The 25,018-nt window shown below is 29.7% G+C and overlaps 2 protein-coding genes, 1 long non-coding RNA gene and 1 pseudogene across 6 annotated transcripts; 3 read left to right on the forward strand and 1 right to left on the reverse strand.

Moving 5' to 3' along the window:
- The first annotated feature begins 489 nt into the window (after positions 1-489).
- Positions 490-4,592, forward strand: LOC149880690 (uncharacterized). The gene has a single exon (XM_090068118.1). The coding sequence runs from the start codon at positions 1,104-1,106 to the stop codon at positions 4,323-4,325; it is 3,222 nt and encodes a 1,073-aa protein (XP_089924244.1). The 5' UTR covers positions 490-1,103; the 3' UTR covers positions 4,326-4,592.
- An 867-nt stretch (positions 4,593-5,459) lies between these two features.
- LOC149880691 (ubiquitin carboxyl-terminal hydrolase CYLD-like) lies at positions 5,460-22,670 on the reverse strand. Of its 4 annotated transcripts, none has more exons than XR_016445420.1 (8): positions 22,540-22,670; positions 20,451-20,929; positions 19,440-19,738; positions 17,384-17,519; positions 14,816-15,085; positions 14,154-14,296; positions 9,124-9,274; positions 5,460-6,084 (listed from the first exon to the last, which is right to left on the reverse strand). XR_016445420.1 is itself a non-coding variant. In XM_090068119.1 (8 exons), exons 2-7 carry the CDS (start codon positions 20,910-20,912, stop codon positions 9,125-9,127), a joined length of 1,464 nt encoding a protein of 487 aa, XP_089924245.1. In that variant the 5' UTR covers positions 20,913-20,929; positions 22,540-22,670; the 3' UTR covers positions 5,460-6,084; position 9,124. The 4 variants fall into 4 exon arrangements, 2 of the variants coding, with proteins under 2 accessions (XP_089924245.1, XP_089924246.1); XM_090068119.1 differs by having other exon boundaries at positions 19,436-19,738; XM_090068120.1 differs by lacking the exon at positions 22,540-22,670 and adding an exon at positions 22,367-22,517 and having other exon boundaries at positions 19,436-19,738.
- Positions 11,898-13,605, forward strand: LOC149880692 (uncharacterized; annotated as a pseudogene).
- An 84-nt stretch (positions 22,671-22,754) lies between the features above and the next one.
- LOC149880693 (uncharacterized) lies at positions 22,755-23,464 on the forward strand. The gene is made up of 3 exons (XR_016445421.1): positions 22,755-22,872; positions 23,009-23,093; positions 23,342-23,464. It is a non-coding gene; the product is annotated as an uncharacterized LOC149880693 (long non-coding RNA).
- The last annotated feature ends 1,554 nt before the right edge of the window (positions 23,465-25,018 follow it).

The raw sequence follows: 25,018 nt of genomic DNA on the forward strand, positions 1-25,018 counted from the left end.
AAAAAGAAGAAGTAATGGAAAGGAAAAAAGAAGAAGTATTGGAAAGGAAAAAAGAAGAAGTATTGGAAAGGAAAAAAGAAGAAGTATTGGAAAGGAAAAAAGAAGAAGTATTGGAAAGGAAAAAAGAAGAAGTATTGGAAAGGAAAAAAGAAGAAGTATTGGAAAGGAAAAAAGAAGAAGTATTGGTAAGGAAAAAAGTGGCATAAATGAGACGATGATCCAAGTTCATTATCAATGTAGATTTGAACTAACTAAATGATAGATAATAAATGATATTAAAGTAGTAAAATATTACTGTACATTGATAAAAGTTAATGTTTAATAATCAATGACAAAAATTAAGTTTTTTTATTTTAGCCGAAGCATGAACAGCAAAAGATCTGGAGTGTCGTGAATAAAGTCTTCAAGACGTAATTGAAGGTGTGTGAAGGCGTGTTTGAAGGTGTGTTTGTGTGAAGGCGTGTTTGAAGGTGTAAATATTTTAGGTGTTAAGGTATTTAATTGTTAATGGATAAAATGTGTGAAAATGACGCGATTGTAAAAGTGTATAAAAAGAGTGTGTATTTTGTAAAATATAGATTCGCAGTCAGATGTAAAATATATTATCAAGTTCAAAAAGTGACTCTTTAGTGTCTCAGGGAAAGTATAAATAATTCCCCACACTATTTGGTGAAGACTACTGCCAGGACGAACGAAACCTACGAGTTAGCGAAGAATGGACCAAGAGCAAATTTACCAGAGAGAAATCAACATGATAAGAATAAACATTAAAGGCATAGAACGCAACACGATTAATGGCGACAAATCAAGCATAATCTTAGCGCTGGACAAAATAACAAATTTATTGGGAAGATTTGAAATGGCAAAGGATGAGCTGACCAGAAAAATGCTCGACGACGGCGAAAACATCGATTCGGTAGAAGAATGGCTTTCGAAACCAGTAATGGAAGTAGAAGCAGTGATTGAAATCAAAAACAAAATGGTGGACAAGTTGGATTCGATAAACAAAAACGAATGCGTCAGAAAATTCGAGTATGAAAAACAAATCATGGAACAGCAGTTAACGATTCAAAAAGAACACTGGTCGTGATGAGTTTGAGCAAATGTGTAGTTTAGAAGTACTTGGATTATCAGACACAAACAGTGAGTCAATGTTCCACCAAGACTTCAGCGAAAAACTGCATCAAACCGACGAAGGTTACTATGAAACCAGAATGGTTACTATGAAACTAGAACAGTATAATGATATAATGATGGAACAAATCAATGAGGGAATATTGGAAATGGCACCAGAAAAACCTACGGGAGAAATTATTCACTACGTTCCTCATCAAGCAGTAATTAAAGAAAATGCTGAGTCAACGAAAATGAGAATAGTTTATGATTGTTCAGCTAGGAAAGACGCTCAATCACCTTCATTAAATGACTGTCTAGAAGTGGGACCATCGCTGCAACCTTTGATATTTGACATACTCATACGAAATCGGATGAATAAACTCTGCGTGTTAGCTGACGTGAAGAAGGCGTTTCTACAAATTAGAATACACGAAATGGATAGAGACGCACAACGCTTAATTTGGTATAAGGACTTAAAGAAAATGGAATTAACGGAGTTACGATTTACAAGGGTAATTTTTGGTTCAAGTTCAAGTCGTTACATTCTTGGCGCCACGATTAAAAAGCATATATCAAAATACAAGGACATTTATCCAAAAACGGTGCTTGCTTTGGAAGAAGATACTTATGTCGATGATATACAGGCAGGTGGAGAAACAGAAGAAGAACTTATCAGGTTTAAAAATGAATCAACGCAAATCTTAATGGAAGCTGGGTTCCAGCTGCACAAATGGCATAGCAACGTCAGCAATCTGGAAAGCGACGCTGAGGCTAAATCAACAAAAATACTTGGGATTCCTTGGAACAAAGAATCGGATCAACTATCGATTGACTATACTGCATGCATCACTATCGGAAATAAAGGAGCAATAACAAAAAGGAAAATGCTATCAGCTCTCAACAGTGTCTTTGACATATTGGGATTTAGTGCACCTGTATTAATCACTGGAAAATTACTATACAGTCGAATATGCTTGTTAAAACTCGGTTGGGATCAACAAATTCCAAATGAACTTTCAGAAGAATGGAAAACCTGGATCAAGGCAATAAACATCAAGAGAACTATTTCAATTCCGCGGAGTGTCGTGTCTGGAAGAATCATTGAAATGGAGCTCCATGGATTTTCAGACGCAAGTAAATCAGCAGTATGTGCATGCGTCTACGTTGCAGTGAGTCATCAATATTCAAAAACAAGCAACTTACTTGTAGCAAAAGCACGGATTGCACCGAGGGATCTTAGTATTCCAAGACTTGAGCTGGTAGCAGCGCACACCTTGAGCAAGTTAATGAATCATGTTAGGAAGACATTAACCAAGTATAATGTCATTGAAGTATATCATTGGGTTGACAGTACTGCAGTACTTTACTGGTTAAAGGAAAGGGGCAGTTGGTCACAGTTTGTCAGGAACCGAGTTCAGCAGATCTTATTGAATGGAGAAGTAAAATGGCTATATGTCCCAACAAAAGAAAACCCAAGTGATCTTGGAACAAGAGGAGTGAGTCCTGAGAAATTATCAAGCTTGTGGCTAAATGGACCTATATGGTTGAAACACAAGGAAAATTGGCCAATCCAACCAGAAATAATCGAAGCGCCGAATGCATCATGTGAAACCATTAGTGTGAAAGAGAACGTCGGTATGGCAACTGAAGAAATAAAGGGACATAATATATTTAAAGAAATATTGAGTAAACACAAGTATTGGAAGATCATAAGAATATCATCCTTTATAAAAAGGTTTATATACAATTGTCGAAATGAAGTAAAAATAACAGGACCGCTAAAAGCTGAGGAGATGATGGAAGCGGAGTTAATGAACATTAAGTTACTACAAGAAGCTGTTGCAATAAAGTCGGACGTGGAACTTAAACAGGATGAGAAACAGCTTTGGAGATGTCACGGAAAAGTCTCTGGGTATAATCCGATATTTGTACCAAAAGGATTCCAACTAACTCTAAGAATTATTGAGCATCATCACGCAAAAACGCTACACGGGGGAGTAGGAGATACAATGAGTAGCATAAGAGAAAGATTTTGGATACCGAATTTGAGAGTTGCCGTAAAAAAGGTCATTCCTGAATGTAATCTATGTAAGAGATATAGAGTGAAGCCGCTTTTACCGCCAACGAGAGCAATGTTGCCACGCTTTAGAACTGAAGATATCGAACCGTTTACGGTTACAGGTGTTGATTTTGCTGGTCCGCTAAAATATAAAACGCCACAAAAGTTGGTCGAAAAATGTTATGTTGCACTCTTTACATGCGCATGTACAAGAGCTGTCTACCTTAGACTTTGTCATGATCTATCGGCAGGAGAATTTCAGAGAATTTTAAAGGAGTTTGTTGCGAGAAAAGGACCACCACAAATGATGATTAGTGATAACGCAAGGACATTTGTGGCAACAGGGAAGTGGTTACTAACACTTAAGAAGGATGAAAATCTTGCAAACTATCTTGCTACTACAGCCATAAAGTGGAGGTTCAATTTATCAAGAGCGCCGTGGTGGGGAGGTTTGTTTGAAAGATTAATTGGAATAATGAAGAAAAGTTTGTCAAAAACAATCGGTAAGGGCATCCTGAGCTTCTTTGAACTGGAAGAAGTATTGTTGGATGTGGAATGCGCTATGAACAATAGGCCACTATGTTACCAAGGTGACCAATTCGATAATCAAGTATTGACGCCAAATATATTAATGAGGGGGAGACCTGCAATCTTGCTTGAAGAAGATATTGATTTAATAACAAGGGGCGATTGTGCACTCCGGAGAGTCAAGTTTGTGAAAAATTGTAAGAATCACTTAAGGAAAAGATGGATGAACGAGTACGTGCACGCAATGGAAGAACGACAACAAGCAAAGGAAAAGAGAGGTAATGCAAAACTCCCAGGTGTCGGAAGCATGGTTCTCATTAAAGACGATGTGAAGGACAAGGCACTTCTCAACATCGGTCGAATTGAAAACAACATTAAAGGGAAAGATGGAGTTATTCGTGGCTTTAAAATACGACTGGGAAATGGTTATGTAATTGAACGACCAATTCAGTTGGTGTGTGACTTGGAAATGAGTTGTGGGGCAGAAAGCGAAATCGAATCGGACGAGAATTTGGAAACCAGAGCCGAAGAGGATACCTTGAAAAGAGAAACGAGACTGGCGAAATTGGATGCAAGACAAAAGATCAATTACATCATGGAAGACGAGATGGAAGATAGCTGATTAAAGCCGAAGTCTCAGCTTTAATCGGGGGAGGGTGTCGTGAATAAAGTCTTCAAGACGTAATTGAAGGTGTGTGAAGGCGTGTTTGAAGGTGTGTTTGTGTGAAGGCGTGTTTGAATGTGTTAATATTTTAGGTGTTAAGGTATTTAATTGTTAATGGATAAAATGTGTGAAAATGATGCGATTGTAAAAGTGTATAAAAAGAGTGTGTATTTTGTAAAATATAGATTCGCAGTCAGATGTAAAATATATTATCAAGTTCAAAAAGTGACTCTTTAGTGTCTCAGGGAAAGTATAAATAATTCCCCACAGGAGTAAAGCAAATATTTCAAAAAGAAACACCTAATGTGGCAAAATGTACAATATGCCATTCAGATTCAAAATGTGCAGTTGGGAGTACATCAAATTTGGCAAACCATCGAGCAAAACATAAGATTGAAGTTAATAAAAATGAAGAGCCTTATCCAACTCAGCTTAGTCAGCCAACACAGAAAAAAGCAAAAACAAGTATGTTAAAATTCATACGAAGAACGTGAAAATGTGCAGCTTATGATAGGTTTTTTATTCATGCTAGCAGATATTCAAGTGCTATTGCAGAATTAACTACAAACCGCGACTATGAAATGCCTAGAAGCGAAAAAACAATTTAAAAAATTGATCATAGGCTTTGCTAAAGAGAAAAAATTGGAATTAAAGGATAAGTTAATGAAAACGGCGCAATCTGGAACACGTTTCTCAATAACAATAAATGAATGGACAACTGCAACTTCAAAAGGTATTTAAATGTAAAATTGCATTCTCAGGAGGATAGTTATAAATTATGAAAATTATGAAAAAATATGGATGATTAAATGGAATTAAAAACCAATTTTGCAAACTACACAAAGGTTCCTTAAGGGTACCTCAAAGATTGGAAGAAAATTTAGCCAGTTATACTATATGAATTCCTTATTTCACACTAAATTCAAAGTCTCTCTTTGTTGATTCCAATAGCACTCCAACAAAGGCAAAGTACTACTAGTAGTAGTTAGTGGTAGTAGTAGTAAAAAAAAGCAAAATTGAGTGGCATGAAGAAGTCAAAGAGCAAGGACAAGGACAAGTACAAGAGGATTGGAGAAAAAGAAGTCCAAAATATTTGAGGCTGCAAATCTTTTATTAAATACAAATAATAAATTTTAAAAATCTTTAATATTTCGATAATAAGCAAGAAAAGCGGTAATTAGTGATGTGGTAAATAACGATAAAAGAGGAAAATTTTCGTATGACGTAACTTAGCGCAACATTACCGTGGTTATTACAAATTAACAGCTTCCAGCGTAAAACTTAACGTTTTGCCGTATGCTGTGATTTATAAATTTACCGTATGCTGTGATTCACTTTTACTTATAGTTCAGTAAATTAATTCAGATTTAATAAAACAAAATTGCGTTAGTTGACTTGTAATACACATTGTAAACAATGATTTATGGGCTTTCTTTGATTCACGTAAAATCTTATTTGGCATGATAATCAGTAGTGGTGCATGTTGCCCCGTGTAATGTTGACGTGTGATGTCGACGTGTGATATCGGGCGTCATTGAAAATTCGTCCGATTTTCAAATACGTAAGGGTCGGAAAGTTGCGTTCCACTTGACAACGCTAATATATTTTTTTGCATGTCTCTTTATTGTCTTTTTCTAATATTGAAGGATAATCAGATTCGCTCCACATTTTCTTTGGCGTGATTACAAGGGCAATATCTTTTTGAAATTTGATTTCTCTGAAAAAAAAATTTCCTTTATCACAAATGGACGAACCTTTGCCTAAAAATAATCAAATTTTATTTTTCTTGTTTTAAAAGACAATCAAATAATACCTAATTCTTCTTAATTTAAAAAAAAAGGTCACCCCAAAATTAATTTTTGGAATATAAGTTATATACCTAACGCCATTAATTTATTTCTCTTACTTGGTAAACCTCTCTGAAACTTTTTATGACTTATTAGGACTTTCCAGACCTTTCTTGAACTTCCAACAGCTGCTTACAACTTTTTATAACATTCTAGTGCTTTCTAAAACATTGTAGAACTGTTTTGAACTTTCCGGACCTTTTTGAGATTTCAGCAACGTTTTTATTTTCCACAACAATCTAAAACTTTACAGAACAAACAAAGGCTGGATATCTAATACCTGTGTAACTGTTCATATAAAGTATTGTTGTCAAACAAGTAATGCTATTTTCTGTCTTCTTTGTTGTTTAAAGTTGTCGTTGCAAATATTTCTTGAAAAAAGTTCTTCATGAATACAACTTTTGGAATTAGATAAAGCTGATCGTGCTGATATAACCAATGTTAGCACTGAAAAAAAAAAATGGCGTAGTTGACCAATTGCACAGTGTTCTCGAGAAGGATATCAACAAACTGAAATTTATCAGTTGTCAGCACCACGTTCTGGACAGAATTCTCCCTGTGGTGATGGATGAAGAACTTGCTGGTAGCATAATTTGAAATCTTGATTAGATATCCTTTCAGAAATTTCATCAAGTTTTCATCAAAAACTTATTACTGTTTTGCCAAAAGTTTATTTTTCACAATAAAATTTTTTGTTTAGATGCTTATCTCTCAAACTGTAAAATCAAAAGTAACATTTTGAGTGAGCTCAGTGAAAAAATGAACACTTCACCTGACAAACAATAAAACCGAGCTAACCTGCATTGAAGACCTGGTGTACAATATATGGACATGATTTGCATCATGAACTTTTAGGTGCATTACCAAAGGTTCATGAAACAAACAAATAATGAAGAGACAGAAACTACTTGTATACAAGTTTCTACGTAGTATACTACGCTACTATCTTTTCTAAGTACTGCAAATGATGAACGATTTTCTGATGCAAGCAATTTTTGTAACATTATTGTAGGAATCATCTTCTTTTCCACTCTTACGATGCAAAATAAAGTCGAGTACATAACAAAAAGCAAGCATTCTAAACAGAGTTGCATCCATGTAACATGAAATGATATGATCTTGGATTCCTCTGACTTTTCTAAGGTATCTGCAATCTAACTTACCGATAGATTATAACCAGTTATTAACTTACCAGAATTAATATTTGCATCTAATTGAATTTGACCTAATTGGTGTCACACACACACACACGTCATATAATACATATGCTCAGGCACACACATATATAAATATATATGCACACACATTAAATTTTACCGGAGTAATCAATATTGCTATTTATATTTCGTTACTTATTACACTGGTCGACAAAAACAATTCTTTTTTGCTGACTTGGGTTTGACAGATGCTTTTTAGCAATGAGGGATCTCTGAGTTCAAATATATCAATAATTTTTTTTCTATCACATCAACTTTTTTATCTGTGAGTATTTTAATATTTATCCGTGTTTGCCCAACCTGTTGCTACACATGGTTCAGAGACTTATCGTTGTTTTGTGGTTGGGCTTGTGTTGTGGTTGTGGTCTATGATCAGTTTAAGTTGACCGTGCAGCGAGTGAGGATGAGTGTCAGGGATCAGCGCGCTTCTGTCAAAGTGGCGCTGGCCATTCAATACTTTAATAATATAAATATAATACTTTATCCACCTCAAAATCAACGTACCAACAGAAGTTTAGCGATCAACTAATCAGAGCGTGCCTCATTTGCGATCGGATTAAGCGGTCGAAGGAACACTCATAAGTACACCTCCACTAGCAAACCAAAAACATTGGAGTTGTCACTCGTATTGGATTATAATTATCATCGCTGCATTCGGTTCAATATAATGGCATCACTACGAAAGAAATGTTTGAGTTCTCCAGATAATTTTTGTTATAATTGTCTGAATTTTACAGTACCAAAGAGAATTTTACTTGTCAAAAGAGCTTACTTGGCTTACTTTAAGGTTAATCTGGGTGATCAGGAGAAATCATGGGTCCCGCATAATGTAAACCATTAGCTGAAAATTTACGACGATGGATAAATGACACAAAGAAAAGACTAACGTTTGGCATCCGTATGATATGGCGAGAGCCAAAAAACCATATAGACAATTGCTACTTCTGTTTCACAAAGACTTCTGGTTATACGAAGAAAATGAGGCAAAACATAAGTTAACCAAATCTGGTTTCAGCATTTCGTCCTGTGCCTCAGTCAGATGAGATACCAGTGCCTATTTTCAAGGAACTTTCTTCAAGATCCAAGCGAAGCAAGTGTATTAGATGCAGGTCAATAGCCATCTCAATGAGTTTCCTGCTAATTTTGGCGATGTAAGCGACGAGCATGGCAAGCGGTTTTATTAAGATTTGAAAGTGATGGAGAATAGACATCAAGGTCGATGGGACACACATTGGTAGACTACTGTTAGAGTATTCAACGAGAGTGTCAGAACACGAAACACTCAAGATACTCACGCAAGCGGAAATTTGTTCCATGAATATGCCACATTTTTATGTCTGTTATCCTGCATTTTATTGCTTATTTCAGCTCAATTGACTGTATATAACTTATCTTTTGAATCTATTTCCCTTATTTATTACACTGAAAAGTCAATAAATTTAATTTTTTTTCTCTATCATTTATTTAATCGTAAAACACGAAATTTGCTGAAAAATAAAAAGTTGATGTGAAACAAAAAAGAAAGCCAGATTTGGAATCAGCGAGTCGAGTTTAGTAAAAAAAAAAACAACCACTAAGGGCCTGTTTATATGAAATCGAGTTTAGTAAAAAAAACAACCACTAAATCTAAGTTAGCATAAAATATATTGACCAGTATGATAATCGGCTATTAACTTAAAAAAAAAAAATTACCTTAACTTGTTGGCATGTCGAAGTTCTGAAATCGATTATCTGGCTTACAATTGCTCAAGAATGTAAAATATCCTCTTGAACTTAAGCATACAAAATAACGTTTACCCATAAAAACACCATCTGTGGTAGTAAGATGAGAAGTAGATTCCTCCTAGCACAAAAGAAGAAGCAACTCTTGTATAAATCTGAAATCTTACAAACAAAATTATTTATTTGTAGGCCCAAGAAGAAACAACAACTTCAATAACGTTAGTCAATAACTTTGATAACTTTAATCAATACTTTTATTACGAAGTCATTCCACATTTAATTTCCCTAAACACTAGAGCATCCCGTACTTTTTAAAAATCATCGCTTTTTACTATCAACACTTGGCCCTAAATATTTTTTTGTTTGAAGGTATATAAATTTAGGATTTGTTAAAAAAAAAGGTGACATTATAAAGTCTTTATTTGCAAAATTGAACTTTGTTTCATTTTCTACACGAAAAAAATTTAGGCGAAATAAAGTTCTTGCGGAAGCAATAAAACTCATTAACACTTGATAAAATTAAACTTTTTTTGATAAAAACACTAAACAAAGTTTTAGAAAGAAATACTTAAACAAATTTTTAGGAAGAGTACTTAAATAAAAATATTTTAAAATTGGGTTTTGATATATCGTTACATTTCTATATATTTTTGGTATTTCGTATATACACCTTGTACAGAAAGTTTAAACGCACTTGTTTTTTTAACGTCGATAATTCTTTTAAGAAATGATAACCCGATAAATTGATGAGATAAGGTCCGAATTTTTTATGTTTATTTTTACTAATGGTTTAATTTATCGATTTAGAGAAAAAAAATATATAAGGACACCATAAAGAAGGTGGAGGGTGATGAGAAAATTAACGGAGCAATTAAGTCCTTTCAATTTTTTGAAATAAAGTTTAAACGCACTTTGGTTGGAAAACTCGTAACTCTAGTTAATTGATTGATTTTTTCTTGCAGTCTTTCGCATTTTCATCACTCAACAGCCTGCTATCGTTAGCATATTGTACTTGCATCTTTATTCTTATTTTATTTTGCAAAAAAAACTGCGTCTACGATTTGATTCAACTTTCAGCCATTTTCAACTGATAAAACTTTGTCAAAAGATCATATTTTCATGGGTAAAAGAGCTGTCTCATCGAAAATCAAATGGCAAGTCATTGGCATGCATAAAATGAAAATGAGCAATCGACAAATTGGCAAACATTTGAATATTTCTGAATTCAGCGTTCGTACAACAATAAAAAATTACTTATCGACTGGTAGTGTCAATGATAAACCTCGTATTGGGCGCCCAAAAAAACTGTCAGCTCGCGATGAAAACATGCTTTATACGCTTAGCAGACGCAACCCAAAAGCAGGAGTGTCAGCTTTGACTGCAGAAATCAATAGTTCGCTTGTAGACAAAACAGTTAGTCGTACGACAATAAGTAAGTTACTACGCAAAAAAGAATTATATTCGTTTCATGCTGTAAGAAAGCCTATGTTGTCGTTAACCGATCGTCTAAAGCGAAAAAAATGGTGCAAAGAGCGTTTAAATTATTCAGTGGAACAATGGAAAAGAATTATCTTTAGCGATGAGTCGAATTTTGAAATTATTAACAGAAAAAACAAAAGATTTGTTCGTCGCAAAAATACGGAAAAATATTTGAAGCAACACATACACAGCCGTATTCAAAAAGGTGGTGGCTCTGTCGGCATATGGGGATGCATATCAGGCTCAGGAGTTGGCTGTCATAAAATATACGAAGGAAGATTGAACCAGTATGGGTATCGTGACATTTTGGAAAATTCGCTTATCCCTAGTTGCGATTTGTTCCAGGCTGATCAAAACTGGTTATTTCAACAAGACAATGCTCCATGTCATACAGCACATTCAATTACCAATTATTTCGTTGAAAGTAATATTCGACTCATGGCTTGGCCAGCACGATCACCTGACTTAAACCCGATCGAAAATTTATGGAGCTGGATGGATTATCAACTAACAAAAAAGCAAATAACAAGTCACGAAATGCTTAAAAAAGAACTAACAAAATTGTGGCTTGAAATTCCAATCAAGATGATTGAAAATCTTACTGAATCAATGCCAAGCCGACTACAAGCATGTATCAAAAACAACGGGGGTCATATCCCATATTAACATATTTCCATGACAAAAAATTACTAAGTGCGTTTAAACTTTATTGCACTTTCTTCTCATCAATTTTTTGATTTCTTGTGTTTCATATTACATTTCAGAAAAGATTTTGTATTTTTTTCTTTGAAAGTTGTGTTTTTTTCTTAATTAATAATTGGCTAAGAAAAAAAACAATAAAAAATGAAGACCCATCATCAGATTTTCTCTTTGCACCAGTCCAAACTTACCATAATTTACAAAAAAACAAGTGCGTTTAAACTTTCTGTACAAGGTGTATATTGTCAAAGTAAACAAGATATTTAAGAATGAATATGAATCGGTATGAAAACATTAATAGCATGAAAAGAAAAAAAGGTTTTCACAGCTATGTCTGATTTAATTGGTAATAAATGCACTTTTTATATATAAATATATTTCGGCATTATCTTAATATTATAAATCTTTCAATTGTATTGCATTACTTTAATAATATTATCATTACTTTTTCTTACAAACAAATTTATCATTAATAATATTATATTATCAATAATAAAATTGATAACATTAATAAATAACATAACAATAATATTTTATTTCCAGGGAAAGGAAGAAACTTGATGCCATCTGAACTACCAACTCTTGGTGCTGTTCTTCGTAATGCTATAATGATTAAAGAGATATCAGAAAAGAATATCTATCCATTCGATGATTTGCTTAAGGAGACAAGGTTGGAAGTTGATTGTCGAATGAATCGGATGAAATTATTGTTAAGTGAATTGAAAGAAAAATTAAAATAGTTTATAATGATGTACAGGATATTTGCAGAAAAAGGTTAACTAAAAAGGAAGATATTGACAACATAATAAAGTCTATGTCGCTAGTATTTGAAATAACTGCAAATGTTCTAATCTTTTCTGTAATGAATCAAATTGTCTGGGATGTGAAAGAAAAGTTCACATCAACTTTACATGTGGGAAATCAGATTCCCTTAATAGAGTTAGAATTCATTCAAGCGCAGAGAACAAAAGAGGGAGAGAAACTTCAAGTTGTAATAGGGTTAAAAAATTATGAAGAGATTACAAGGAAACAGAAGGCAATGGAGCAAAGTAGTAAGAAAGAATAACTTTTAGTTAAATTGGAGCCATTTGAAAAGAACATAAGTTTTTAGGAAAATGTAAAAATGAGAAAGGGTATTTAATAGTGACTTAAAATGTTCTAATTACACAGAAAATACTGATGTATTGGATAAAAGTAAAGATTCTAAAGTAAAGCGAAATTATATGAAGATTCAAAATATGGCTGTTGCTGCAATTAGATATGAGGTTTTTAAAACTACTACTACTACTGCTGCTGCTGCTGCTGCTGCTGCTGCTGCTGCTGCTGTTGCTGCTGCTGCTGCTGCTGCTGCAATTGTCTTAGCATATTTAAAGAATTTGGTGGAAAAAACAGATTGTTCCAGAATCAGCCCTTTTTTTTTACTGGTGCACCAAAATAAAGTGTATAGAACCAAAGATAAGGTTCTGTCTGAGTTTCAGATTATTGTAGAGAATAGATTTGAGTCTGAAGATATTTCTTGTGTTCTCTTTAATGAAAGAAAAAACAAAACCTATATATTCACATTTAATGAGGAAACTAAAAAATTTTATCCCCAAGTTAAAAAGGAAAATCACTACACTTTGACTGATGAGTATGGTAATTATCTTCATCATTTAACCAAAGAAGAAATACCTAAAAAATCAAAGATTAAACCTGCTGAACATATTGCAAACAAAGTATTTAATTGGTCTACTTTGTATGGTGTTGAAGATATATTAAAGTTGATTGGTTGCAATAGCACAGCATCAAACACAAGTTATAATGGAGGTGTTATCTATTATTTAATGTTATTTTAGGAAGAAAGTTAGGATGGCTAATATGTTCACTTCACACAAATGAACTTTGCATTTGATATTTAATAGAAGAGCTTGATGGTAAGACAACCTTAAAGACAGAATTTACTGGACCCCTAGGAAAGTTGCTTTCCAAGGTGACTGAAATTGAAAGAAATTACTATTTCAAGCCAATATCTGTAGGTACTAGCTTAATTGAACTTTGTGAAGAAATAGTAAAGAGTTAATTTCAGATCAGAAACATGCTTACAAAATATACCAGACAGTAACTTCAAGAACTCTTACTGAAAGTTTGGCAAACCAAAAACCAGGTACTATAGTCCATTCAAGGGGACTTAACACAGGTTCTTCCTTAACTTTATTGTGGTTATGCAAACATGATGGTCCAGTTAACACAATTCATGTTATGCAAAAGAAACACAATAAATTTCAAATAATATAAATATTATATAATAACAATATTGTAATATAATATGATAAGGTCCTTTAATAAATTTAACAAAGAAAGTCATTAAGAGGATTTGGGACTCATCAGATCATATTAGGATCATCAACTTTGTAATGCTAAAAAAAAACCAAGAGATTAAAAACTTCATAATTATCACCTTTATAAAGGTTAGCTTTTGTCTAAAGACATTGAAAATTCTGTAAGAATATTTTACAATGCCGATCAATTTTTCCAAAATAAGCCCAGAAGAAAGTGTCTGGGTAGGAAGTAACCAATCAAAACCAAAAAATATTATTTTATGCAGTTAGATATTGTTGGCATAAAAACTGTCTCTTTAAAAAAACCAGAGCAAAACTTAAACCCCATTATTTTAGAAGTTATTCAATATTTAAAACTGTAATGCTCAGAATCCATTCCTTGTAATAGAATAAATCACTGCACAAAGTTTATGCAATTCTGAAAACTATGGTTAAATATAACACATAATTTGATGATTTGACATATAAATTCTAAAATATAACATAAATAAATACCACACTTACAAGTTCTATACCAGCAACTTCATTCACTACTCTTGGAACAAAACCTCTCCACTTGAGAACACCATAAAAAGTAGTACCAGACATTTGAAACTCTACCATATCATTTATTTGAAGAGAAGAGTTCTGTTTTAGATCATTAAGCTCTAAAGAGTAGCATTTTTTATTTAGTATGCTTTTTAACAAAGTGGATTGCAGCTAAAAACCATTTGATAAGCTGTAAAAGCAAAACATAAAAAGATATGAAAACAAACAAGTTACCAAACACCTACTCTAACTGCAATAAAATCTTGAAAAATCAAAGATAGTTTATACACTTACTGCTAATATTTAGTAGAATTAGCCTCAATATTACTAATATGGGTAGGGAGGGGGAGGGGGGCAATCCAACTTAAGAAAAATAATCTAAATGGTGATTATTTTTTCAGTATAATCCAGATTGGCAATGCATGAAAAGGCAACTAAAAAACCTGAACAAACCAAAAGAGAATCATTTTGATGAATAACTATGAGGAAATGATTTTCATCAACAATCACTGTGGATAATTATGATGAACAGGCTCTGGTTAACAAATTATCTTAAACAATTCAAAAAACATTTTGAAAACTTTTAAATTTATGGAAATAAAAAAATTAAATGTTTTTTTTTTTTTTTTCATCCTTACTAATTTCACAAGTTTTAACCACCTCCTCTTCATTTCGAAGCAACAATAAGTTTCGCAAATGACTCCAACCTTTGTCAGGATTACTTTTTGCCCATTCATTTAAGATAGTGAACATTTTTTCCTCTGAGGGAATTTGTTGAAGATTTAAGAAATTCAGATATTTATCGTTTATGTGAAGTAATTTGCCAAAAGTCTTCCATGCTGTTGATAACCTTTCCGCCATTATAATAAATACATCTCTCGAATTTGTTTTAAACGATTTATCTAAAACTAAAAGATAAAAATATAAGAAAGATGTTAAACAATTTAAATGTTCCCAGTTATTAAAATTAACCTTGTGGATGATAATAACAAAGCTAGTCACCCTGATCATGGACTACTTGTCCCAGATCATGGTATTTAAAAAATCTTTAAAGATGATATCTTTTTTTTTCAAAGATCTTTTTCTCAAGTTCATAAAACCAAAAACTGACTTGAAATTCTTCATACATATAGTTAGGTGATTTTTTTTTTCTTATATTGTAACTTTAAAAAACAATTTTTTACTTTATTATTTATGAACATGCTGATACAGATTGTTATGTGAAAAAAAAATAAGCGAAGGTCAGGAGCTAAGCACAAAAAGACACCCATAGTTGATCAACAAAATGTCAAGATGCTGAAAAATTCACATTAAATATTTTTTAATGAGAAATTTCAATCAAACAGAAATCAGAAGTTTAAAATTGAAATTTAAGCTATCATGTTAATTTAGAAGTTCAAATTTAAAAAAACTAAAGAAAAAACTTAAATTAGAAATTTGTATTTGAATCTTAAACTAGAAATTTAAATTCAAAAGCATCAAAACTTTTTGATAAAGATTACTACTAGACATTTATTGAAAGTGAGTTGATTTAATGTAGGAATTCCATGTAAAAAAATATTTCTTTGACAAACTCATCAAGAGGAAAGACTTGCATATCGATAAAAAATATCTTAACATGCTATTATCATTCTGGAAGAAAACTTTATGATTATGAATCAAAATTTAATCTTGTAAAGTCAAATGGAGCTCAGAAAGAACGGGAAAGTATTCAAACTCAGTTGCAAACTTTGAGCACTATCTTCAAGTAGTTATTTCATATAATACTAAGTACATGTAACTTTATCACATATTTGCCAATTATTACGAATACAGTTCCATCTCAAAATTCTCTTTACAAAATGTTTTTAAAATACAGATTTGTTTTGCACTTATATTTATCCGTTTTGGACTTCATCTCAAAGCTGAAAGTATTGAAAAACCTACATCAGATAAAAAAAATTATTCTCAAAACAAGGTTCATTTCTTTACTTTGATGCATTACTAAATAGTAATGAATCTAAGTATATCCAAGTGACAATATATGATATTGGCTCATTAATGACAAAAACTTGTGATGACCTTGATCTGATTAAATACTTTATTGGTAATGTGAAATGCTCTAAAATTCAATCTTTTGGTAGCTTAGTTCACTTTAAGCTTTCTAAGAAGACCACTGGAGCAACTGCATAAACAGCCAAACCTTAAAAACACACTTTACAGATTTAATTTTAAATTATTTGATAATTAAAACATAATTGCTATTTGGTGTTAAAACACTTAATACCACTTCACACTATTTAAAGTATACTTAAAGTAGAAAGTCCAAAATATACAAACTGTTTAACAACTGTCATTATTAATTTGTTAGTTTGAACAGTATTTTTAAGCAGTCATTACATATAATACTATGCAAATGTAACTTTATCATATATTTGCCAATAATTATCTCAATATTCTCTCTAAAAAATGTTTTCAAATAGCAGATTTGTATTGTACTTATGCTTTTCCATTTTAGACTTAAACTTTCAAAGTTGGAAGATTTCTAATTTGTGCTGTGGTTTTAATTAAATGCATTTGCAAAATGCAAAAGAGCAGATAATGAACATACATTTATCAGAAACTTGAAGTAATCAATATGGATCAAAACAAAGCCAAAATCAAAATATACATCAATTATCTTAGATAAAAAAAAAACTCAAAAGGAGTTTCATTTGTTTACTTGGATGCATCAAAAAACTTGAGTTTATACATGTATATTTGATGAACATACATACAAATACTTTGCCTTCAACTAAAAGTAAATCAATATGTAGATTGTAAACTCAAAACTTTTAAAACCACGATTAATTGAGTACACTGCTTGAAACACTAAGTCCCCTAAAAAAACTCAACAGCAAAATACTGCTTCATACTTTTCCAGGGAAATGGATCTGATATAAATATACCAAAATAATACCTTCTGCAATCTTCAAGAGAATATTTTCTGACTCTGAGTCCTTCATAAACAACATTAGGAAGTTGGAAAAATTTATCTATCTTATTTATCTTCTGTTTAAACGAATATCTTTAAAGCTTAATGTTCAAATTAATCAAAATAAAACTGAAGCTTTTCATTTTCTTAATGTATTAAGTAAATTTTTTATTAAGGAAAGAAAAGGAGAAAAGACCTTATAAAGTAATTTTTTAACATAGTAAAATGATTTAAAAAGCAAACTTAAACTTACTATTAGATTCATTTTCTTCCACTATATGCAAGGAATTCATATCTGTGGTAATGTAGCCTAAGCCTTCAGGACACTCAAAAAGCTTATAATCTTTATAAAAGTTTCCATTTTCAATTGGCTTGCTTGGCTTTTCAAACTAAAAAAATTGCAAGCAAAGCATTTTAAATATATAAACCTATTTATATGAAAAAAAAAAACAGCAAAATTATGGTGGCCACTAATAGAATCAACTTTCAAAGATTTGAATAACCATATTACCATAATTATATTTAGGGCATAATGTACTAATTTAAAACCAACACATTTTCATCTGACTCATTCTAGGAACCACTAATAGATTTAATTCACTTTCATCTGATTCGTTTCAAGACCAAAAGGAGGTTCAAATGAAAAAAAAGTTTTTTTCAAGCTAAAAATACTATTTAAAAGTTTTTAAAGAAAAAAAAAAAAAAAAAAAGTTCAAACTCAACGTTTGTCAAACTTCAAAACTCAAAATACAACTTCAACATAAATACAAATGCAACTTCAAAATTTAGAATCAATGCGTAATGAAATATTAGCCTAATTACTGTTGAAAAATCCATTTGATTGATAAAACTGATGAAACAAAAAAAAAATTAAAAAAATATGAAAAAAAAAAAACATTCAAAAAAAGTTTTTTTAATAACTCCAGTTAACCTCTTAACACAACTACTAACTGCTGTTAACATATTATAAATGCACAATAAGTTAAGATAAATGCACAATAAGTTAACATTATTAGGGATCAAACTAAAAACACTGTTTGTCAAAGTGTTTTCCATTTCATAACTTTAAAAACTTTCGTTCAAAATTTAATTCAACTTAGGGATGTTAAAAAGACTTTTAAAGCAAATAATAATAATAACAATAACAAAAATAAAAATAATGATAATAAAAATAGAAACAATAATAGTAATAATAATAATAATAATAATAATAATAATAATAATAATAATAATAATAATAATAATAATAATAATAATAATAATAATAATAATAATAATAATAATATTAACAATAATAATAATAATAATAAAAATAATAATAATAATAACAATAACAATAATAATAATAATAATAATAATAATAATACTATTAATAATAATAACAATAATAATAAAAATAATGATTATAAAAACAGAAGCATTAATAGTAATAATAATAATGAATATAATGATAATAATAATAATAATAATAATAATAATTATTATTATTATTATTATTATTATTATTATTATTATTATTATTATTATTATTATTATTATTATTATTATTATTATTATTATTATTATTATTATTATTATTATTATTATTATTATTATTATTATTATTATTATTATTATTATTATTATTATTATTATTATTATTATTATTATTATTATTATTATTATTATTATTATTATTATTATTATTATTATTATTATTATATTAACAATAATAATAATAATAATAATAATAATAATAATAATAATAATAATAATAATAATAATAATAATAATAATAATAATAATAATAATACTATTAATAATAATAACAATAATAATAATAAAAATAATGATAATAAAAATAGAAGCATTAATAGTAATAATAATAATAAATATAATGATAATAATAATAATAATAATAATAATAATAAAAATAATGATAATAAAAATAGAAGCAATAATAGTAATAATAATAATGAATATAATGATAATGATAATAATAATAAAAATAATGATAATAATAATAACAATAATAATAATAATAACAATAATAATAATAACAATAATAATTATTATAATAACAATAATAACAATAACAATAATAATAAGAATAACAATAATAATAATAATAACAATAATTATTATAATAACAATAATAACAATAACAATAATAATAATAATAATAATAATAATAATAATAATAATAATAAAAATAATAATAATAATAATAATAATAATAACAATAATAATAATAACAATAATAATAATAATAATAATAACACTAGTGATAATAAAAATAAAAACAATAATAATAGTAAAAACATACTAACTGAACTCCGACAGCAACTGGATCAATGTTACTTTCTTTAGTGCCAATATAAACAACAAAACCCCTTAATGATTCTTGATAACCTGGAATAAAACAAAGAACTTTTGTGCCAATTTTCATTCCATTATATCTGCTTGTTGGAGTGAACTGCGTCCTATTATCTTCATTTGATGTTTTATTATTTGAAAGTTGAGTTTTCTCATGTTTGTTAATAAAATGAATATCATGCAGTGCAACATAACTTCCATATTGATCTTCACATTCAAAATGCGGCTTCCCATCACAATCACCAACTTTTCTCTAAAAAAAAGTTTAACAAAGTTTACATAACTTAAAAAAAAGATGATTGCTTTAAAACCCAATACTATTATTCCAGAAAAATAATTTTAACGAAAGAATATCACAGGCAAAAAGGTTGAACCCTTTAATGGAGATTGAAAATATCTATACATATGAAGATTTTTAACTTAACCTGAAAATCTTGTTTTAAATCAAAGAAAATAATACTCAAACTTACATTGTGATAGTTAAGTAAAGCAAAAACATCCTTCAATTTCAACTTTAAGAAATAGAAATATAGTTGGAATCAGCAAAACATTAGATTACTATATGGCAAACTTAAGGTCTGCTTGGACTTATCAGATTTTATTTAAACCTTATAATTTTCTTGTAAAAATCCTTTAATCTAGATATAAAAAGAACTTGCAGGATTTCAATCAAAGCAGATATGGTTTAGTATGATTATTGCAGAAAAAATCAATCCTTCTGAAAAGAAGGTTTTTAGTTTCTTAATAGTTTTTTATAGTTTTTTACAAATATTTTAACTGTTTTTCTTTTGACATATGGCATAAAAACTAGTTGCATTTTTTTTTCAGATATTGTGCAAAACTGGAAAAGTGAAAATCTTTCTATGAAGGATGCAGTAAAAAGCAGAAAAAACTTTAATTGAAGCATACTTTTAAGAATATAAACTGTATTTATAAATAAAAGAAAAAGAAGAAATTTTCCAAACCTCAAACTCTACACCAAAGAATGTACCATTTTTCCCACTAATTGGACCTTTATACCTAATTCTTGCCTCAAAAACACCATGCTTTGTTTCAATATTGACCAAATCACCAGGTTGTACTGACTTTCCTTGCCTTAGCTTGCCTGGCTCACGCAGAATTTCAACACGATTAAATCCATCAGGAACAGCCATCATCAAAAAATAATATTCATCTGAAAGCTTGTAAACTTGAGAAATATGTACTGTAACTGTGTTTTGAGGATTATCAATAGAACGCAAAAACAGTTTTTCTCTATCACTAGGTTGCTCATCATCTGAATTTTCTTCCAAAAAGACTCCTTTAGAAGCTTCCCATGTTTGAGAATTAATTGAAAAAAGCTTAAACTTCTTTGATTTTACTTCTCCTTTTACATCTTCTCTAAGAAGATAAATTTTTTTAGCCCACCATTCAGATTTCAGTGACATATTTTGATGTGACAAAGCTAAAGTTATCAATAATAAACTTAGTAAGTTTTAGTATGAACTATTATATAATTAATGAATTATGCAACTTAAGTATTAAAAGTGATTAAAATAACAATAAATACACTTTTAATTGTTATTGATTTTAAGGTAAAATATACTAACTATAGATTTTTGCATTTTAAAAATGAGACAAGATCTAGGAATTAAAAACTTTTAATAAACAAAGTGGTGTATTAACATTGTTTAACATGAATACTATAGTATAATAATGTTTCTTTGCCCAGCATTCAGATTTTAGTGACATAATTTTATGAGACATAGCTGAAGTTGTCAATAACTAATTTAGTAAATTATACATACATACATACATACATACATACATACACACACATACATACATACATACATACATACATACATACATACATACATACATACATACATACATACATACATACATACATACATACATACATACATACATACATACATACATACATACATACATACATACATACATACATACATACATACATACATACATACATACATACAAGTTATTATGGCTGTTTATTTTTATGACAAGATACTTAAGGGAAGAAACAGCAATAGGAAGAAACAGTAAAAGAAAATACCTTAATGAAATGAAGGCTAAGGTGATACAAAAGGAGATTTTGGAGGTTATAGAATACAATTAAATTTCTAAGGTAACTGGCAGTATAAATAATATTTTAGAAAGGTTTGTGAAATTATAGTTAAGTAAATACTTAAATCATAACACAGGAATCTGGTTGAAAACACAAAGACTGTAAGATTTCAACACAAGGACTAAGATCTAATATACAAAAGTTGTCTCCCATGCCTTTAGCAAATCCCAAAGCTAGGTTAAAGAGAGAGAAAAATTGTGGAAAAGCTGGCTATCCAAAATTATAAAGACAACACTAAAGGAAAAACCTTTAAGAAAACCAAAAAAATGATAGTTAAAGAAAAAAAACAGCAAGTAAGGAGAAAAAGCAAGTAACAACAAAATTGTTTATGAATATGCATTTTATATTCATTGTTTATGTATTAGCATTTTTGTATTGTGACAAATTTTATTCACTTTCTTATTCTAAAGAACCATGGGTTTAGAGTCTAATATGATACATACCTGTATTTTTTTAAAAATTGTTAACTTACAAAAAAGAAAAAAGTTAGTTGGATAGAGTTTTAAGAAATATATCAATAAAAGCCATTTTTTGAACGACATTTGTAAACACATATTGTCATCAGTCTAAAAATGCAAAAGCAACATAAATACTCTGTTGAAGAAAAAAAAAGTTGAAAAAAAGACTTTTCGCCGACTACATAATGATGTTGCGTTAGTAATTAAAAAACCAAAAGCTCTGTTCTCCCAAAGTAATTTTGATTAAAGATATATAAAATTCAAAAATACATTAAAAAAATCTAGTTACTTTATTCAAATTCTCAGTAAAATGTATAAATAATTTATTTTGATACACAAGTGGATTGGTATTTTTATCAGATGAGATTTATTGATAGATACACTGCGATTTTTCGTATATAGATTTTCCTAATCTCCATGTAACCTATTTAAAATGTTATGTACAATACGAATTCGCCTTACTTTGTAAACATAAACTCGTACGTTACACAGTCAGAACGCTGTTCTTTTGTTTTCAAAAAAAAATGTTGTTTTGACGCAACCTTGCAAATAAAATTCACTGTTAAGATTATTGACGTTCGGGGGCATTTAGAAATACACACGAAGGAAGGAAGGAACTTTGATTTTTTTTTTTTTTTTTTTTTTTTTTTTTTTTTTACAATTAGGAAAAATAAGACCTGCTTTATTAAGAAAAGTAAAAAGAGAAAGGTTTGTTATTTTTAATATGGAGAATTTACTTTTTAAAAAACCAGTCTTTTTTTAGAACTTTTAGCCGAATGCGTCACAAGATTCCAGGTCTGCAAAATTATTTAACTTTAAAGAAATAATTGCGTGTCTGTATTTTGTTTTAATAAATAACGAAATTTTTTTCTGTATTTTGTTTCGTTTTATAAAACTTAGTGTTTTTAATGTTTCTTTCTTTTATTTGAAGTAAATTTCTGATATCGCCAGAAAATGGTCACACTCAAATCGTAAACGAAGTTTACAAATGTGAAATTTATTTCTATAATTTCGAAGTAAGTGAAGAGAAAATAAGGTTATGGTTCTTCGAGCTGTAATAGTATAACTGGAATTAATTAACTAATAGTAATTAATAGTTCTTCTTGTTTCAAATGAAAAAAATATTATGGGATAGTGTAGTGAATATTGGAGTATCTGTTGAAGAATTTTATTCAGGGTCTTATAAATGCAAAAAAAGGCTTCAGTGCACTCCGGAAAATTATAACTGAAAGTGATCAGTTTGATTGTTTTTGCAATATTTTAGAGTCAGGAAATGGTTAGCCAATGTTTGAGTGCATTTTAAAACATGGTGAAGATAAAATTGGTATGTCTTTGTCTGTGAATCCGAGGATCGTGAGTTATGGATTAAAAAACTTCCATATGCAAACTTTGTGTTTACAGATTATAAGCAAATTTCTGCTCAGCACAAGCCTAAAGATGCAGAATTTAAAAAAGCTAAAGGTGGTAGTTTTGTTCCAGTGCGTCCTCCATCAATCTTTAAAGTTATAGCAGTGTTTTGTATTCCAATAGTGTCTAGAAAAAGAGATGTCACTGGGTTAATGTGCTATGAAAGAAATAGTTTACCTAATGAGTTCAAAAATTTTAAAAAAATGGACACTATTCAATTTGATTCAATTGTAAAAAATTTGAAGTCAATGATAAATAACTATGAGGAAAAATTTTATTTTGTTGAAAAAGAAAAAAATATATTACGTGTAAAAATTCCTGAAGCTAAAGATACTGCACTTTTTATTGAAACAGTTGTCAAGTGATGGCTTGTTGTCAACAGTAAAGGTCTAGATATTAAATTAAATTATATTTGAAGAAAGCCTATTACTTCAGTCAGTGATTGGCAAATAGATTTCTTAGAGAACTATATTTCTTATTTTGCTGAAAATTTGAAATGCATATATTCAAAATTAAGAGAGAAAAAGTTAACAATGGATACTGCGAGTGCTTTGCAAAAAACTTCTAAAAGATTAGCAAGCTGTGCCAAGTATTTGTTGAATTCCAGTGTATCTTATATATTGCTAGGACATATGCAATCAGATGTACTAGAAAAACAGCTTAGGAAATATCAGCAAGAGTCAGGTGGCATATCTGATAACTGTACAGAATGTTATTCAAAAATTTGGAATCGACAAAACTTGTAATTTGATAGACAAGCAAGTTCTTTGAACAGTGGAAGACTAACGAGAACTTTCTGACAATTTAATCTACTTTCTTATTTATTGTTTTTTTATATTTGAAGTGACACTTGTGAGTAAAGTTTCACCATTGCTGTGCAAGAGAGGTTTAATTGACATTTTTATTAACTGCAATAGTAAATTTCAGTTGCTTGTTTGAAGTGTTAAAAAACTTTGCTACATTTTGGCAAACATTTTTTAAAAAAATCGTTGTAAAAAACACTGAAGATTTTGGGAAGGAATGTTTAATAAAACAAGCAAAACTTTCAGCTTTAAAATAAAATATTTTGAGCTAAATAAGTCAAAATAATTTTAACAAAATAAAGTTAACATATTTGTCTGTTTTTATCAAAAAATTTATTATTTGTATAACAAGTGTTAAACAGGTAAAATAAATATATAGCTATATACTTCGTTGGACGGTCTTATATTACATATACCTATAACGTGAGATTTAGTCATTTCTAGCTAAACTCTTTAAATTTTTATTGTAATTAACTTATTTATAAACGTAAAAAATATTCCTACAATATTTTCTTCCGAAATTTAATCAAAATGTTTTGTCCTAATAAAGCTTTTATTTGTTTCTGAAATGATAAAACACGGACGATCTCGAAAAATTTACAAAACAAGTCAAATAAAAGATCGCCGTGAAAGTACCGGACTATGGGGGCTTATATATGTACCGGACTGGCAATTTTAGTTTTCCGGTATTTGATGACTACCGGACTAAGTAAAATTTATTAGATTGAAAA

The sequence above is a fragment of the Hydra viridissima genome, unplaced genomic scaffold (assembly GCF_058129835.1).
Source record: "Hydra viridissima isolate aposymbiotic clone 2 unplaced genomic scaffold, HvirCarnegie_v1 scaffold_12, whole genome shotgun sequence".
NCBI classification, from domain to species: Eukaryota; Metazoa; Cnidaria; class Hydrozoa; order Anthoathecata; family Hydridae; genus Hydra; species Hydra viridissima.